Source organism: Bos mutus, chromosome 6, assembly GCF_027580195.1.
Source record: "Bos mutus isolate GX-2022 chromosome 6, NWIPB_WYAK_1.1, whole genome shotgun sequence".
NCBI classification, from domain to species: domain Eukaryota; kingdom Metazoa; phylum Chordata; class Mammalia; order Artiodactyla; family Bovidae; genus Bos; species Bos mutus.
Genome location: NC_091622.1, coordinates 69,508,436 through 69,524,968, shown reverse-complemented (window position 1 = coordinate 69,524,968; position 16,533 = coordinate 69,508,436). Strand labels below are relative to the sequence as shown.

At 34.4% G+C, this 16,533-nt stretch overlaps 2 protein-coding genes across 2 annotated transcripts in view; both read left to right on the top strand.

The window, feature by feature from the left end:
• Window positions 1-16,533, top strand: part of CHIC2 (cysteine rich hydrophobic domain 2) — a 70,457-nt gene that overhangs the window by 37,158 nt on the left and 16,766 nt on the right. The gene's annotated exons all lie outside the window — the stretch shown is intronic.
• On the top strand, window positions 12,030-12,352 carry LOC102282881 (cytochrome c oxidase subunit 7C, mitochondrial). The gene has a single exon (XM_005907634.3). It carries the CDS (start codon window positions 12,146-12,148, stop codon window positions 12,335-12,337), a length of 192 nt encoding a protein of 63 aa, XP_005907696.1. The 5' UTR covers window positions 12,030-12,145; the 3' UTR covers window positions 12,338-12,352.

The window sequence follows — 16,533 nt, the reverse complement described above, 5'->3', positions numbered from 1 at the left end:
TATTTAAGTAGTTGAATTTTCATACAGTTCATAATATTCATTATTCTTTCACTACTTGTAAAATCTCTAGTAATACAACTGCTTAATTCCTAAAATTGTTAATTTATTCCTTGTTCTCTCTTTTTCCTGACCAATCTGGCTAGTGGTTTATTAGTTTTGTTAATTTCAGAGATCAACTTTTGATTTTATTGTTTATATCAAGTTAATGTTTAATATCTCATAGGTTCCACTCCACCTTTTATTCTTTCTTCTTCTTACTCTGTTTGGTATTTTTTTTTAAAGTTCGAATCAAAGGTCATTGATATATTTTGATATTTAATGTTAAAAATTTTCTTCCTGAGTACTGCTTTAGCTATATTGCTCAAATTTGGTATGTTGTGTTTTAATTTTCATTCAGTTTCTTTTACTTTCATATTTCTCTTTTGGTTTTTTTTTGTACAACCAATGCATTATTTAGAAGTATTTTATTTGGCTTCCAGATATTTGGGGGACTTTTATAGATATCTTTCTGTTGCCAATTTTTAATTTCATTGTGATTAGATAATACTTTGTATGTTTTGAATCCTTTTAAATTTTTTAAGATTTATTTTATTACCCAGAATATGAACTTTGTAGGTAAATGATCTTTGGGCACTTGAAAATAATGTGTTTTCATCTTCCTTTGGGTGGTATGGTGTGTTTTAATTGAATTACATTAAGTTGGTTAATAATGTCAGATCTTCTATAGTCTTACTGAATTTCTGTCTAGTACTATTAGTTATCAAGACAGGGATATTAAACTCTGTGACTGTAACTATGTAACTGTAGATTTGTCTATTTATTCTTAGCATTTTTAAAATTTATTTTGACATTGTAATTAGGTACATAAGTTTCAGATTTTTGTGTCTACTCCGTGAATTGACCTCTATCATTATGACATTGACCTTCTTTATTTTTTCTCCAAAATACACCTTTTTCTAGTTTTAATATTGTCATTCCATCTTTTTTTTGATTAATGTTAGCATGGCATATCTTTTTCCTTCTTTTACTTTTAACTTAGTTGTGCCATTATTTAAAATTTGTTTCTTATAGGCACTGTTAAGTCTTGATTTTTGTTTTCAGTTTTTATTCAGTCTGACACTCTTTGTCTTTTAATTAGAAATTTTGCACCATATACATTTATTGTAATTATCAATTTGGCTAAATTTAAGTCTTTCATTTTACTATTTGTTTTCTTTTCTCCTAATCAATTCTTGGTTTTCATTTTCAGCCTTCTTAAATTTTTAAAATAATAGTTTATCAAAGTGAAATTCACATAACAAAAATTAACCATTATAAAGTGAACAGTTTAGAGACTGTTCTAATGGTCTAATGGTTAAGACTTTGTACTTCCAGTAATTCCTTGGTGTCCAGTGGTTAGGGCTTCATGCTTCCACTGCAGGGAAATGGGTTCAATTCCTGATCAGGGAACTAAGATCCCACATGCCTTGTAGTGTGGCTCCCCACCACTGTCCACAGACTGTGTGTGTTCTATCTCTATGGATTTATTTATTTTGGTTATTTCGTAAGTTAAATCATACAGTATATGACCCTTTGTATCTGGCTTCTTTCACTTGGTGTAATGTTTTTAAGGTTCCTCTGTGTTGTAATAGATCTCAAGTCTTCATTCTTTTTTATGATTGAATAATATTCCTTTATATACACCATGCATACCATGCTGTGCTTAGTCGCTCAGTTGTGTCCGACTCTTTGCAACCCCATGGACTGTAGCCCGCCAGGCTCCTCTGTCCATGGGGATTCTCCAGGCAAGAATACTGGAGTGGGTTGCCATGCCCTCCTCCAGGGTATTTTCCCAACCCAGGGATCAAACCCAAGTCTCCTGCATTGCAGGCAGATTCTTTACCAGCTGAGCTACCAGGGAAGGAAGCCCATGTACACACTATCATAATTTGTTTATCCGTTCATCCATTGATGGACATTCAGATTTTTTCTGCCCAATAGTGCTACTATAATGGACATGGTTGTATATGTATTTGTTTGATACTTTTTTCCAGTTCTTTTGGGTATATACCTAGGAGGGTGCTTAACTTTTTGAGTATCCATAGCAGTATTTGATCTAGGGCTAAACACTGGTAAGGCAAGATCTTTCTGGTTATTCTACTCAGTAGCTTGTTAATTGTGGTGTTCTCTATTCTGGCTAATGGAAAGAGGCTTTGTGCTGTATCTTTGTCAGATCTTTGTGCTGGATCTTTGGACATTCTTACCTCTCATCCTTTCTAGTAGTTCTTTGCTCTACCTTTGGTAGTTCCCTTACCAGCATGTACTGCTCAGCAGTCACCTTAATATTCAGTGTGGACTGTCTGCATGCAGATCTTTGGAGTTCTTTGAAACACTTTCCTCTTTGGTACTCTGTTCTGTGGCTTCAAGTTGCCTTGGTTTCTCAATTCTCTTGTCTCCTTAACTCAGAGTTGCCAGGCTTTGTCTAGGCTGTCCTTCCATTTACTGTGGCCTGGAAGCTCTCTGACATCAATAGTCTTGCTTTTTGAGTTTCTGTTGTTTTGTTTGTTTTGGTAGTCTCAGGCCAGAGGGTAAATCTGGTGACTATTGCTGCATCTTTGCTGAAAATGAAAGTCTGAATGTCCTAAAAGCATTTTTGACAAATCCGTACTGTGCTTGGGATTGAAAGATTTATATTAATGCTATATTGAAAAAGCATGTAGTCTGGAGAACTGGCTAGGTGAGCGCAGAAATAGTTCAAGTTTATAAGTACTTGTTATGCTTTTTCCATGAAGTAGCTCTAATAACGGAGAAGGCAATGGCACCCCACTCCAGCACTCTTGCCTGGAAAATCCCATGGACGGAGGAGCCTGGTGGGCCGCAGTCCATGGGGTCGCTAAGAGTCGGACACTACTAAGAATCGGACACTACTGAGCGACTTCACTTTGACTTTTCACTTTCATGCATTGGAGAAGGAAATGGCAACCCACTCCAGTGTTCTTGCCTGGAGACTCCCAGGGACGGGAGCCTGGGGGGCTGCCGTCTATGGGGTCACACAGAGTCGGACACGACTGAAGCGACTTAGCAGCAGCAGCAGCAGCTCTAATAACAAAAGACAATAAATGTATGTCCTAGAAATATGAAGTAGCCACCTGCAATAACAAAATATTTTTGAAGTCTTGTGTTATATCTCAGACACGCATTTGAATTTTACATTCTATTATATAATATTTATTTGTTTTAATAGAAAATGTTTAAAATGACTTACTGAATAACATTGGAACGCTTAGAGTATGAACATATCTGTCTTATGAAATTGCTGATTTTAGCTGCCATTAGTTTAAGCTGTTGGAGAAGGAAATGGCAACCCTCTCCAGTATTCTTGCCTGGAGAATCCGGATGGAGGAGCCTGGGGGACTGCAGTCCATGGGTCCTCAAAGAGTCAGACACAACTGAAGGACTAAGCACTTTAAGCTGTCAATACACCATTCTCTGGAAGTTACTTTTTCATTAATTCAATTAATTATTTCTAAAGCCACACTGTGGGCTTGGTATTGCTTCAAATGATGTTTAGAGGTTATATGTTTACTCTTGTGGACTTAAAAAATAGACAAAAAGGCAATTAGGTAATTACAAATAGTGATAAATGCTTGGAAGACAATAAAGGAAACCTCAGCCTTTTGGTAGTTCTTAGTGTGAGTCTGAGGAGCTTACAAGCAGGTACAATGCTTCAGCTTCATTAAATAGATTTTATGACATTTACTTTGCAAAAGCTTATTTTTGTTAATACTTTTGTTTATACTTTGCTTCTTGATTGTGCCTTAATTTTAGTATTATAGTTTTGAAAATTGATATCTAAGTAAGTGAACTCTTTATGACTTTTTTGGTTTTAGCCTGGCTCATTTATTGAGGAAAAAATTTCATAATTTAACTGTACATTGTTACAGTGTTTTTTGTTTTCCATCCTAAAGTAACTATTAGTTTCAGTCTTTTGAGATTTTGCATATATATATATGATGAACATATATAATATCCCAACTTTAGTGATTTTTTGGACTTTGTTTATATGTATGCTCAGCCATTGTCCTTTCTGATTGAAGAACTCTAAGTTTTAGAATGTTTATATACTGACTTCTTAATCTTGTGAGTTTTGTACCTTTTTTTTTTTTTTAGTGCTTTAACCTCTTACCTATAAGGAATAAAATTGCATGGCTTTCTAAAAGTGTTCTCAATATGAATTTGTTGTACATAGTGTATATTTCCATTCTCTTTGTACTCTTCTGTATTTAGACCTATATCAGGGAATCACTTCTTTAGGAATAGGGAAGTAGGCTGCAACATGTGGTAGCTGGGACCTGGACTTTGATGCTGGAAAGAACTGGTTTGGAAAGTGGCACTTACTCAGAACATTAATCAGTTCACACTCTCTAAACCTCAGTTTTTACCTCTCTAAGATGAGGTTAGCCTCTTAATTGCAGTATTGTTTTTTTTTTTTTTTTTTTTTGGTGGGACACGAAGCAGTATTGTTTTAAAAATAAGAGCAAGTTGCTTAGTTAATGGCTGTTGCTATTAAAATCACAGTGCCTCTCATCTGTTTTGTGTTCAATAAATGTTTACTGAATGAATGTACCTTTTGGCTTTTGAAATTCTTGAGTAGTAAGATCATAACATTTCAGAAGACATAGTCCTCACTATTCAAAACAAAATTCCTAAGAAAATGAAAGCGTTTGTCTTCTAGAGTAAATAACAGACATTTTTTTCTGCAGGGATAGTGTGATAAAGTATAAAAGATAGTAAATCACTGTGTGAAGCTGAGCGACTTTGAGTCACTTAAAACCTCTCTGAGCCTGAAGTTTCACCACCTTACCCCCTACTTTATTTTTCTTTTAATCTCGGGAGAAGAAAGGCTGACTGATCTCTCTAGGTACTCTCCAGTCCTGAAAATCTATAATCCTTTGAAAACTGAGCTGTGTAAGTCAACAAAAACATCCTTATTTTCAAGCTCTAAGTAAAGAAGTTCTCAATATTGATTTTTATTTCCAATCTAAAGATTGACATTTTAGTATTTTCTTTACTTTTAAATTTTTTAAAACATTTATTTTTTTAATGAAGGATAATTGCTTTACAGAATTTTGTTGTTTTCTGTCTTTAGTTTTTGGTCCTAGTTTTTCTTTTACTTTTTTGGCTTCTCTGAGGGGTTTTTTTTGTTTGTTTTTGTTTTTAGATTTTGCTATTTAGTTTTGAAACTTAGATGAGATACAAGTCTTTTTTTTAATCAAACTTTATTTCTTTTACTTTAAGTTGTAATGTGCTTAGATTTACTTCTAAATGTCTTTTCTCTCAACTTCAGATTTAGTTATTCAATAATAGTGAGTTACTTTGGTTGGGGTATATAGTAGGAGTAGAAAATCCAAATGGGAGAGGTCAGGAGTCGAGGGTTTTAAGTGAGAATGCAGCCTTGTAGGATTTAAAGAAATTCAAGAAAAAGTGAGCCTGGGAGAATCATAACCAGAAAGCTGCAAATATTTGTGTGTGTGAGGAACTTGGAGTGTACTTACTCAGTTATAACACCAAGATTAAAAGATACCTAGAACTTTTAGAACTCTAATTTATTCTGTTTTGGATTTGAGCAGTTATATTCACTTACTCTGAATCATAAGATGAGAATTGCGGTGAACATTTAGATGAAGAATTAGAAAGATGCTTCTAACATGTTGCAGATAATGAAAGCAAAACAAAAGCATCATAACAAAATTTTAGAGAAGGAGGGGATCTTGAAAAGTTTCTGGTAAACGAGATGGTGAACTAAATGTATTCTTATGACATTATTATAGACTGAAGGTTTAGGAAAATCAGTGCTAACCTTTTTTTAAAAAGAATGCTATCCAATTACTTTATTTCTATAAATACAACATAATTATTAGGGTATTCATGTGTTCAAAATAAGTATGCACCTGTGACACCATCATTATAAACGATGCCATAAACCTAACCATCCTCTAGTAATTCACTCCTTTCCTCCCTCTTTTTTTGTATGTATAGGTGTGATGAGAACATTTAACATAAGATCTACCCCATGCATTCTTTTCCCCCCAGCTTTATTGCCCCAGTGGCTCTGCTGTAAAGAATCCGCCTGCAACACACGAGCCATAGGAGACGTGGGTTTGATTCCTGGGTTGGGAAGATCCCCTGAAGGAGGGCGTGGCAACCCACTCACTCCAGTATTCTTGCCTGGAGAATCCCATAGACAGAGGAGCCTGGTGGGCTACAATTCATAGGGTTGCAAGGAGTCAGACACAGTTGAAACGGCTTAGCACACATTCACATGCGCACACAATTGACACATAACACTATGTAAGTTTAAGGTATACATTGATACAATATTTTGATACACATATATATTGCAAAACCCATATGTTCTCTTTGAATCTTTACAATACCTATGTGGTAAATATCGTGGTAACATCTAATAACTAATTATTGAATGTTCACTGTACACCAGGGATTGAGTTAATCAGTTAACTTGTACTGTGTCATTCAGTCTTCCCCAAATTCCAAGAGTAGACATTCATATTATTCTTATTATAAGGACGAGAAAACTGAAGCTCAGATCAAACTGAGATCCCACTGTCTACAAAGTTAGGCCATAGTTAGAACCCTAGGCTTAAAGCTCCAGATCTCATACTTTTTTTTTCACTCTTTGATAAGGATACAAAATCAGTTATTTTTTTATGCTTTATTATAGTTCAGTTTTAATCGGGAAGCCAGGGCTATTTTAGAGGTTTTAAAGGAACTTAAAAGATCATTATTTCACATAACAGGAAATTCAGGTCCATAGAGTGTTGTATAATAATTTACCTAAGTTTATCCAGTTGATTTATAAATGGTAATAATGTTCAAGCATTTAATATCAGCTTTTGCAATACTTCCAGTTGTTTGGCAGATTTAACTTTCCTGTTATTTTTTCCCCTAATAATTAAACAAATTTGTATTTCTTGAAAATACAAACTCACAGTAAAGGAAGGAGGCCATAAAAGAAATAAAGATGCAAGAAAACAGTATATTTTAATCAGATTTTATACTAAATTCCAGTTGGACAAATGAGAGTTGATACATTGCTTTTGCTTCTGTTTTACTTTTATAAAAACAAAAAATCAGTATCCCTATATTTGAAAAATTATCAGGTTCTCACTCCCTAATAAATAAGTACATACTATTTCTGATAAAGTTTTTATTGTTTCTAATATTATACCCTTCCTTAAAACTTATATATTCACTCTTAGATTGAGAATGTCATGTAGTGAGTTAATGCATTGTAGGAGGGACAGGAACTCTCACTGAAGGTAAAATTGGGTTTTCTGATTCTAATGCTAGGTATTCTGTTTGCAGTTTTTTTGCCTTAATTCCTCCTGTATTATCATGATACAGAAATAGGTTTAACCTCTTTCAAATCTTACTTCAGTTGCTGTGGGAAAGGGATCTCATGTAAAAATTTTATGACCAGAAGAATATATTTATTGCTGTTTCATTTTAAAAAATATTTTAGGATTGAAACTTGGAAAACTTTCTTACATAAACTAAATTACTACCATTAGTGTGAATGGCACTGATTGTTTTTAGTTGGAGGGAGACCTTGATGCTGGAAAAGATTGAAGGCAAAAGGAGAAGGGGGCAACAGAGATGAGATGGTTAGATAGCATTACCAACTCAGGGGACATGAATTGGAGCAAACTCTGGGAGATAGTAGAGGACAGAGGAGCTTGGCATGCTGTAGTCCATGGGGTCACAAAGAGTTGGACATGACTTACCAACTGAACAACAACAACTAAAATAACTTGTTAAGGCTTCCCTGATAGCTCAGTGGTAAAGAATCTGCCTGCCAATGCAGGAGATGTGCGTTCAATCCGTAGGTTGGGAAGATCCCCTGGAGAAGGAAATGGCTACCCGCTCCAGTATTCTTGCCTGGGAAATCCCATGGACAGAAGAGCCAGATGGGCTACAGTTCATGGGGTTGCAAAAGAGCCGGACACAATTCAGCGACCAAACAATAAAAACCTGTTACTAATTTCTCATTATAAAGGAGGATAATGCAAAAAAGCAAACTTTGAATCTTAAATGTGCAGAGATGGCACTGGGACTTTAAAGATGTGCTGCTGCTGCTGCTGCTAAATCACTTCAGTCGTGTCCGACTCTGTGTGACCCCATAGACTGCAGCGCACCAGGCTCCCCTGTCCCTGGGATTCTCTAGGCAAGAACACTGGAGTGGGTTGCCATTTCCTTCTCCAATGCATGAAAGTGAAAAGTGAAAGGGAAGTCGCTCAGTCGTGTTAAACTTCCTTAAAATGTGTTTTGCTGAGAGCTGACCGACATCCAGTTCTTTCTGAATATTTATGACATAGTATTGATGTGGTGATTTGTAGAAAGCTTTGCTCATCTTCCTCAGCGTCCAGTCTGTTCTTACCCTACGAAATGGGTTCTTAATTTCAGACGCTATTTTTTCAGTTCTACAAGGTACATTTGATGTTTTTATAGTGTAGTCTCTTTTGAAATTCTTTATTTTTTCACCCATTTTGTCCATTTCCCACTATAATTGAACATACTAATCATAGTTAATTTAAATTCCTGTCAACTAAGACCAGTACTTGGATTATCTCTGGATTTGTTTCTGTGGGTTTTTTCTTTGGATTATTGGTCATATTTTCCTGGCTCTTAAAGTTTTTAATTTTATGTTAGATATTATAAATAGAGTGAAGTAGAACTTCCAGGAGAAATCTTCAAAACCAAGGGTCCCATCTATCCTCTTTCAAGCAGATCAATTCAGTTCAGTCACTCAGTCGTGCTGACTCTTTGCGACCCCATGGACTGCAGCACGCCAGGCTTCCCTGTCCATCACCAACTCCCGGAACTTGCTCAGACTCATGTGTATCGAGTCACTGATGCCATCCAACCATCTCCTCCTCTGTCGTCACCTTCTCCTTCCGCCTTCAATCTTTCCCAGCATCAGAGTCTTTTTCTGATGAGTGAGTCCTTCACATCAGGTGGCCAAAGTATTGGAGTTTCAGCTTCAGCATCAGTCCTTCCAATGAATATTCAGGACTGATTTCCTTTATGATTGACTGATTTGATCTCCTTGCATTCCAAGGGTCTCTCAAAAGTCTTTTCCAACACCACAGTTCAAAAGCATCAATTCAGGCAGATAGGGTAAGGAAAAATGATCACTTTGATCTAATCAGAGATTGAGCTAGGTTGGACTGGTAAGTGATTCATCGTCAATACCTAGTTTTCTGTTTCTTGGTTATGGCCCTTCTAGACTTTTGATTGAGGCCTAGCAGGTCTTTGCCTCCTTTCCTCAGAAAGTTGTATGTATCCTTTGGATATTTTGAGTTTAGATTTTATGCAAGTGTTTTGAGGAGTATACCAATTTTGAGTTTGTTGCAGATCCTCCTCCCTCTAGCAGAATTTTGTCTCCTAAGTACTGAGAGACTATGAATAATCTTTTTCTGCCTGTTTGTCTTGGTCCTGCACCCTTCTATGCTACCCCAGAAGTCAGTAATGTCTCTTGGGAAAACTGGCTTTGCATTTTAGGGTACATCTAATTTCCAGTCCACTGAGCCAGGCTGTGCAATCTGTCAAAGCTCTCTTGATTTCCTCTTTCCTTAGTAAGAGTCCCACTGGTTGTGTCAAACCTAATCCTTAGCTGATTTCTCTAATCAACAAAGAAAGAAAATGGTTGGTACATAATCATCAAATGATTTAGAAAAGGTGCTTTCCTTCTCTGGATTTTATTTCATCCAGGCCTTGTTGCTTCCCAGAATGTTCTGATGTTTTAAAAATAATGTTTTTTTTTTTAGTTTGTTTTTGTTATTTCTTCAGTTTATCCATTTCAGTTTGTGGTGAAAGTGTTGGCTTGAGTGTGCACATCCTACCCGGAAATACAAGTCTCTAGTTACCTTGATTTTACATAAAGAATTGTGCTGTTCTTTGCATATTGGGAGTGAAAGAACAGTGTGATTATTATTATCTTGCTTTTTTAACATTTTGTTTGAAATTTCTTCATATTTGAAATTAAATCATATTTTAAGGACACTGTATTCATTTTATGTTAGTGCCTTGAATGGAAGGATTTAAAATTGATTTCACTTAATTTATATGCAAGTGAAAGTAGTTAGTGCTTGCTGATCCCAGGTAGAAAGCATGTTTGGTTTGGAAATCTGAGTTTGAATCCTATCATTACCCTTATTGGTATGTGACCATGGGCAAACCATTAATTTTTGTAAATCTGTGTACTTAATCTATAAAATAATGATATGCCTCAGTTCACGTTTAGTTGCACAAAGCAAGTTATAAACAAAAACAAAATACATTTTGGATAAATCTCATTGAGACTTAAGAATAGAGTAGAATGAGTATTTCCTAGACCTCAGCTGGAGAAAATTTTAGTTTTAGATTAAGTTGGCTGTTCAAGGCCAATAGCTGAGTTAGTGGTTTAAAATACTTTACATGTCATAGAGGTGTTATCCAACAAATTAAAAATTCTTTACAAATTTGTAGCTTCATTGAATAATGGAGAGAGCATATTATTGAAATCCTGTTTCAAATCCCACTTCCACCATTTCCTAGTGTGGCTCTAAGTTTCTTAACCCCACTAAGAAACAGTTTTCATATGTAAAATAAAAGTTATACAAGCTGCCTTCTAGGTTTATTGTGAAGATTGATTGAGAAAACAGGGAAAACAGTTAACATGGGGTCAGATCCAAAGTGAGGATCAACAGATATGATTCCTTACTCCTTTGTTTCTCTAATTGTCATTATAATCAATCAGCAGTATTTTCCCCCCTGCCTGTTGTGAAGTAATTCTTCCTTGTGAAGTCATACAGGTTTTTAAAATCTCCGATAGTAATATGTTTGACTATTATATAGTCAGTTTTCTGAGACGTTATCAGTATTTTCTGAAAAGTTATCAGAGACTTATAGATAACCCCTTAAAATTGTGTGCAAAATTTTTATATATTGGTGCATAAATGCCTTTTTCATCAAATCCCAAAGTAGTCAGGGTAACCTTAAGAAGTCAAGAACCACTAGCCTAGTCATAAACTCTTGATTAAAATTGTGCTTAAAATTAGTATTTGTAGGTCACTGCTCAGTACTAAGTTAAAGGGAATTTTTGATACACAAAATGTTTACAGTTGTTTAGCTTATCTTCATCTGAAAATAGTATTTTTAACAAACAGAATGAAATGATTTTTTTGAAAATACTTTGATGGATATTTAGTTTATCTAGATTACATAAAAGTTAATATTCACATAAAATTATTTTCCTCTTTACATACTATACTTTTTATTTATTATGTTTTTTAAAACTTTTTATTTTGTTTTGGGGTATAGCCAGTTAACAATGTTATGATAGTTTCAGGTGAACAGCAGAGGGACTCAGCCATTTATTTATTTATATATAAAACCATGTATCCATTCTCCCCAAAACTTTCCCCTCCCATACAGGCTACCACATAACATTAAACAGAATTCCATGTGCTATACAGTAGATCCTTGTTGGTTATCCATTTTAAATATAGCAGTGTGTATATGTCAATCCTAAACTCCCTAACTATTCCTTCCTCCATCCTTACTCCCCCTCCCCCCAGCCATAGTTCTTTCTCTAAGTCTGAATATTCACATAAATTTTTTTGAACTATTTTTCAAGTCTTTATTGAATTTTTTTACAATACTGTTTATGTTTTGGTTTTCTGGCCTAGAGGCATGTGGGATACTAGCTCCCTGGCCAGAGATTGAACCCACAACACCTGGATTGGAAGGTGAAGTCTTACCACTGGACCATCAGGGAGTTCCTCCACACATAAAATTTTTAAAAGGGGCATTTAAGTACAGGAAGGGAATTTTTTGAGGAATTTAATCATATTCTAGTTTGTCTTTTGGTGAATCTAGATTTTTCATATATTATAATACTGAGATATGCCATTTAATTTTCTGCATATTATTGCAATATAAATTTATATTAATCCAGGACAGAGATAAATCAAGTAATTTTCTCTTAAGTTAAAATAATTCATTTAGAGAGGAGCAAGGTCGTGAGGCAAGGAGCGGTAGGTTTGCAGCCGCCATTTCTTCCGCCTCCGGTCTCTGGATCTTTTGTAGAGCGTCCAACAGCGCTATGTTGGGACAGAGCATCCGGAGGTTCACAACCTCAGTGGTTCGTCGGAGCCACTATGAGGAGGGTCCAGGGAAGAATATACCATTTTCAGTGGAAAACAAGTGGAGATTACTAGCTATGATGACTTTGTTCTTTGGGTCCGGATTTGCTGCACCTTTCTTTATAGTAAGACACCAACTGCTTAAAAAGTAATCATGAGACAGATAGGAAGAGAAGCATATTAAGAGGTGCAGTCTCTTAAAAGGATCAATCCCTTGAATTCAGCATCCTAGATATGTTTGTAAATAAACTTATAGCATAAAAAAAATAATAATTCATTTAAAATTTTGCATGCTTGCTTTCTAATGATTTATAACTGATAACATTTTTGATTCATTTATTTTAATGATTTGAATTTGCACAGATGTCAAAAGATAAGTATAGTTCTTATTTGAAAAATACTTAAAAATTTAAAAAATTATGAATACATTGAAAGCATTATTCTAGTTAAAGCTTAATGCATTATAAACTTAGGAGTTTAAAATTTGTTTTAAATAAGAAATTGAACATTTGAAATTGCACTCTGAACTCTGTGATATGAATAAATCCTATTCAAAAAGCTTTATTTTAAGTTTAAATAGTTAAACTTTTATAAATAGTTATTAGTGAGCTATTCATACATTTTGTTAAATATTTTAGCATATTATATTCTGAAGACTGATAAGAATGCTCTTTCTTTGGGGGAAATTCAGAGAAATTTTGTTACAGCTTCCACATTTAACATTTTTCCTTTGATTTTAAGTACTTAAAAATCCATGAGGTTTCTATTGATTTTATCAGCAAGTTCTAGAAAACCACTTCTTTGAAAAAAATTTTTTTCAAAGGACTGTGAGTTAGTGAATCATTGGTAATGAATATACTGTTAAATAAGAGTGGTAACAGTGGTAACAAAGTAGGGAAGTAATACAGAGAGAACTTTCTAAATGATTTGCTGTCCTGAAAGACTTATTTATTTCTAATAGTGCATAATTCATTTATGAGGAATAACAACATATTCATTAGTAAGTATGATATTTAGAAAAATTACAAAAAATGTTTCTTCTCATAATAAATCAAATTTGAATTTTCAGAAAATCCTAATTTTCAGTTGCAGTAGCTTACTATATCTGGGTGTTTCATATGTATTTTTCTATTGTAAGCTTACTTTAGATGCTTCTTTGGAAATTGATAGGGATTTATCAACCTAATATTAATTGTTGATCAGTTGTTATTTAATTAGCATTTTTGTGAATTATCCAGGCTGTTTACCGCTTTTGCATTTTCCTGGTTGACTTACTTCCAAATTCTACCAAAAATTTAAAAGGAACCAAATAGAAGCCAAAATTTCTGTCTATTATTATTACTTATTCAAGTTGTCTATTTAATAAGTCCATTTGTAATTGAAATGATGTTTTTTTAGTTTTTATTATTTTTTACTTTAATGTTGCAGAATGGTTATATTAGAATTAGTTCACCAGTGAGAAAAATACAGTTAGCAAAGTGTTGAAATGAGGAAATGTGTGACAAAAAAATAAAGCGAGCTCTGTGAAGAGAAGGGGGGTTCAGAGTCCAAATGCTTAGAGTGGTTCTTTTTCCAACCAAGTTAGTTGACATGATGTTATTTTCATAAAAACCTTGTTTTGATTACATGGTGTGGGTTGGTGGTCTTGGTCCTTTTAACTAAGGGTAAAAATCCACGATAAAATTAGATTTCTTGTTGATCATCTTTTGCAGAATTGAGGATGCATTGGTTAAGAACTGCTAACCTGTCCTCTAGCCTCCAGGGTGTGAGCACTGAAAAGGATTAAGGCCCACTGTAGGGAAGCTTGCACTGAAGCCTGCACTGCCCTTTCCCCTGTTCTTTCAGTTAAATAGAAGATTTTTAGTTCCCATGACTATCAATCTGGTGCTTTTCACAAGCACCAAATTCTTTTAAGAAAATTGATTATTTTTAGATCCACTGGCCTAGAACACTGAAAGATGATTTTTTAAAAAAGTATTTCCTGTTGATAGACCCTATACATACTGTTTTTTCTGAGGCATATTAGTTTCCTTTAATTTATGTCGATTTGGTGATCGATAGAAATACTTTAAAAAATCAAGGACAGGTTTTTATATGGTTAAGTTTGTTTGTCCAGTAATAATTATAGAGTTTGGCAGTGTTTAATCTTATATTTTGTGATAAATAGCTATCTGACAACCCTGTGGACATAAACTCTTAACTTTTATTTCTAGAGTACTGCAGTAATAAAGTACTTTATTTTCATGTTTAAAGGCTTTTAAATAGATTTTTATAAATGCTGGTGTCATTTTTTAAAAATATCTGCCAAATTGGTGTTGTATTTAATCGTGAAAATATATTTTGATTTTGTTAACTGAAAATAATTGCAAAGTATTAAACATTCTCAGAAGTTAAAGCTTCCCCACCCCCCCCCATTTAATTTGAGCTTTCGTTGTTACTAGCAAATAATTTGTGGCACAGTTTCTTTTTTTTTTTTTTTAATGACTATTACAGTTATATACTTGTCACCTTAGTGTGCTAGAAATGTTCCACTCAGATCAAGAGTTCCTTTCTGGTTTTGTATGTTCTCACCTGCTCCTCACTGTAAATCACTGAGATGTCAAGTGCAATGATTAATTAAGCTACACGTGCATGTGCTTTTTTTTCCCCACCTGTCAAGCAGGAAAGAAGTCTTATATCAATAGCAAGATTAGATGCTGCAAATTCACAGCTATTACTCCAGACTGTCAAGTGTATAAAAATATTTTATGTTTAGATGCTTATTTGGAATATGGCATACCACCGTTTGGTTTAGAGTTCTTAAATATTGTTTAAGATACAATTATTATATCAAATTCTGTCATTAAACTTCCAATTAGAAGCAAAGGATAAATTTGGCATTTCTACATAAATATTTTGGAATTTAAGGTTCATACTTTATACTTGTCTTTTAATCAAATATGGGTAGTTGATTTGAGTTATTTAAAGTAAATATTTTAAGTTTCTAAAGTGATGTGTGTTTGTGTGTATGTATCATATACACCATGAGATCCATTCATAATGTTTGTTCTTGTTATAGTATGGGTTTAAATTTGTGATGAATGATTGTGGAAACTACACTTTTTTTCTGTGTGTAATGCGTATTTGCAGAATGTAATGTTAAACTTTTAATTTTTATATATTAATATGAAACAACAGACTTGAAAGCTTGTTCTCCTCACCCTACTTCTTTCATACCTCCTGCCCCCTTTTTAAACATCAGCAAAAGTAAAACCTCAAATTGTATAGTAATCTTAATCTATTATTAAAAGGTCCTAGAAAGGAAGATTACAAGGTAGATTCAGGTTTTGAATCGGTTTTGCCATTGGTTTAGCAGCGGGTGGGCAGGCAGATGCCTGCTCAGAGTAGAACCTATTGCCATTTTTCACCATTGATAGAGTAGCCTTTCAGAGTCAATGAGCTCTGTCAATGTGAGCTTGTCAAGGCTACAACTTCATAGACCTGAGAGGCGGTTTGAGAGGTCAGCCCTTTTCAGGTTCGCTGTGATGCAAATGAACTTTAATGCTTAAACAACTATTGGAATTTTTATGTCTGCTCCTTGTTCTTTTTTCTTCACAAAGTCATTGACGAGACATTCAGTGCTTTTTAAATTGAAAGTTGCATTGTGCTAAAGACCTAGTACAGATTTACGGAGGGCTGAAAGCAGTTAGATCATGTTCTTTTCATGGTGCGATTAGAATCAAATCGATTTCCCTACAGCCTTCAGCATTCAGATGGCAATTTTAACAAAGCTTGGGGGCTAGACAAGGGACAAAACGACTGAACTGAATGTTAATTACACTCTGCAGCCTTATTTTCTTTTGATTTGGGGCTGACTGGCAACTAAATTAACAAAAAGTGTGACCATAACTGCTGCCCTATTTTCATTTAAAAGGAGAGCTGCCTCTAAAAGGCTATCTTTACAAAGAAACAAGTGAGGTCTGCTGATCATTGTTAACAAGGGCACTTTTTTTCCTTTAAAATTCTTGCCAAAAAAACTGTTCAAAAAAGTAATGTAATAAATTAGTCATTGGCATATTATTACCCAGGGAGTTAGTTGAGTTTCTGATTTTTTTGACATAAGCTTGGAAAATGTAAGGCAGTAAGTGGTAGTTATGAATTATAATTGGCACCTCTGTGACTGTGGTGTGTATTTAGCATGTTCCACATGCTAAAAGGTAATATGGTAACTAGATTACAGTAGATGCCTTAAATAGATACTAAACATTTTATTTAACATTAGAGTATTCAATATCAGCTTGGTCATAACAATTTTTCACCTCGCTCATCCTTGCTTGATAGTCAGATTTTCATATTTGATGATTAGTAC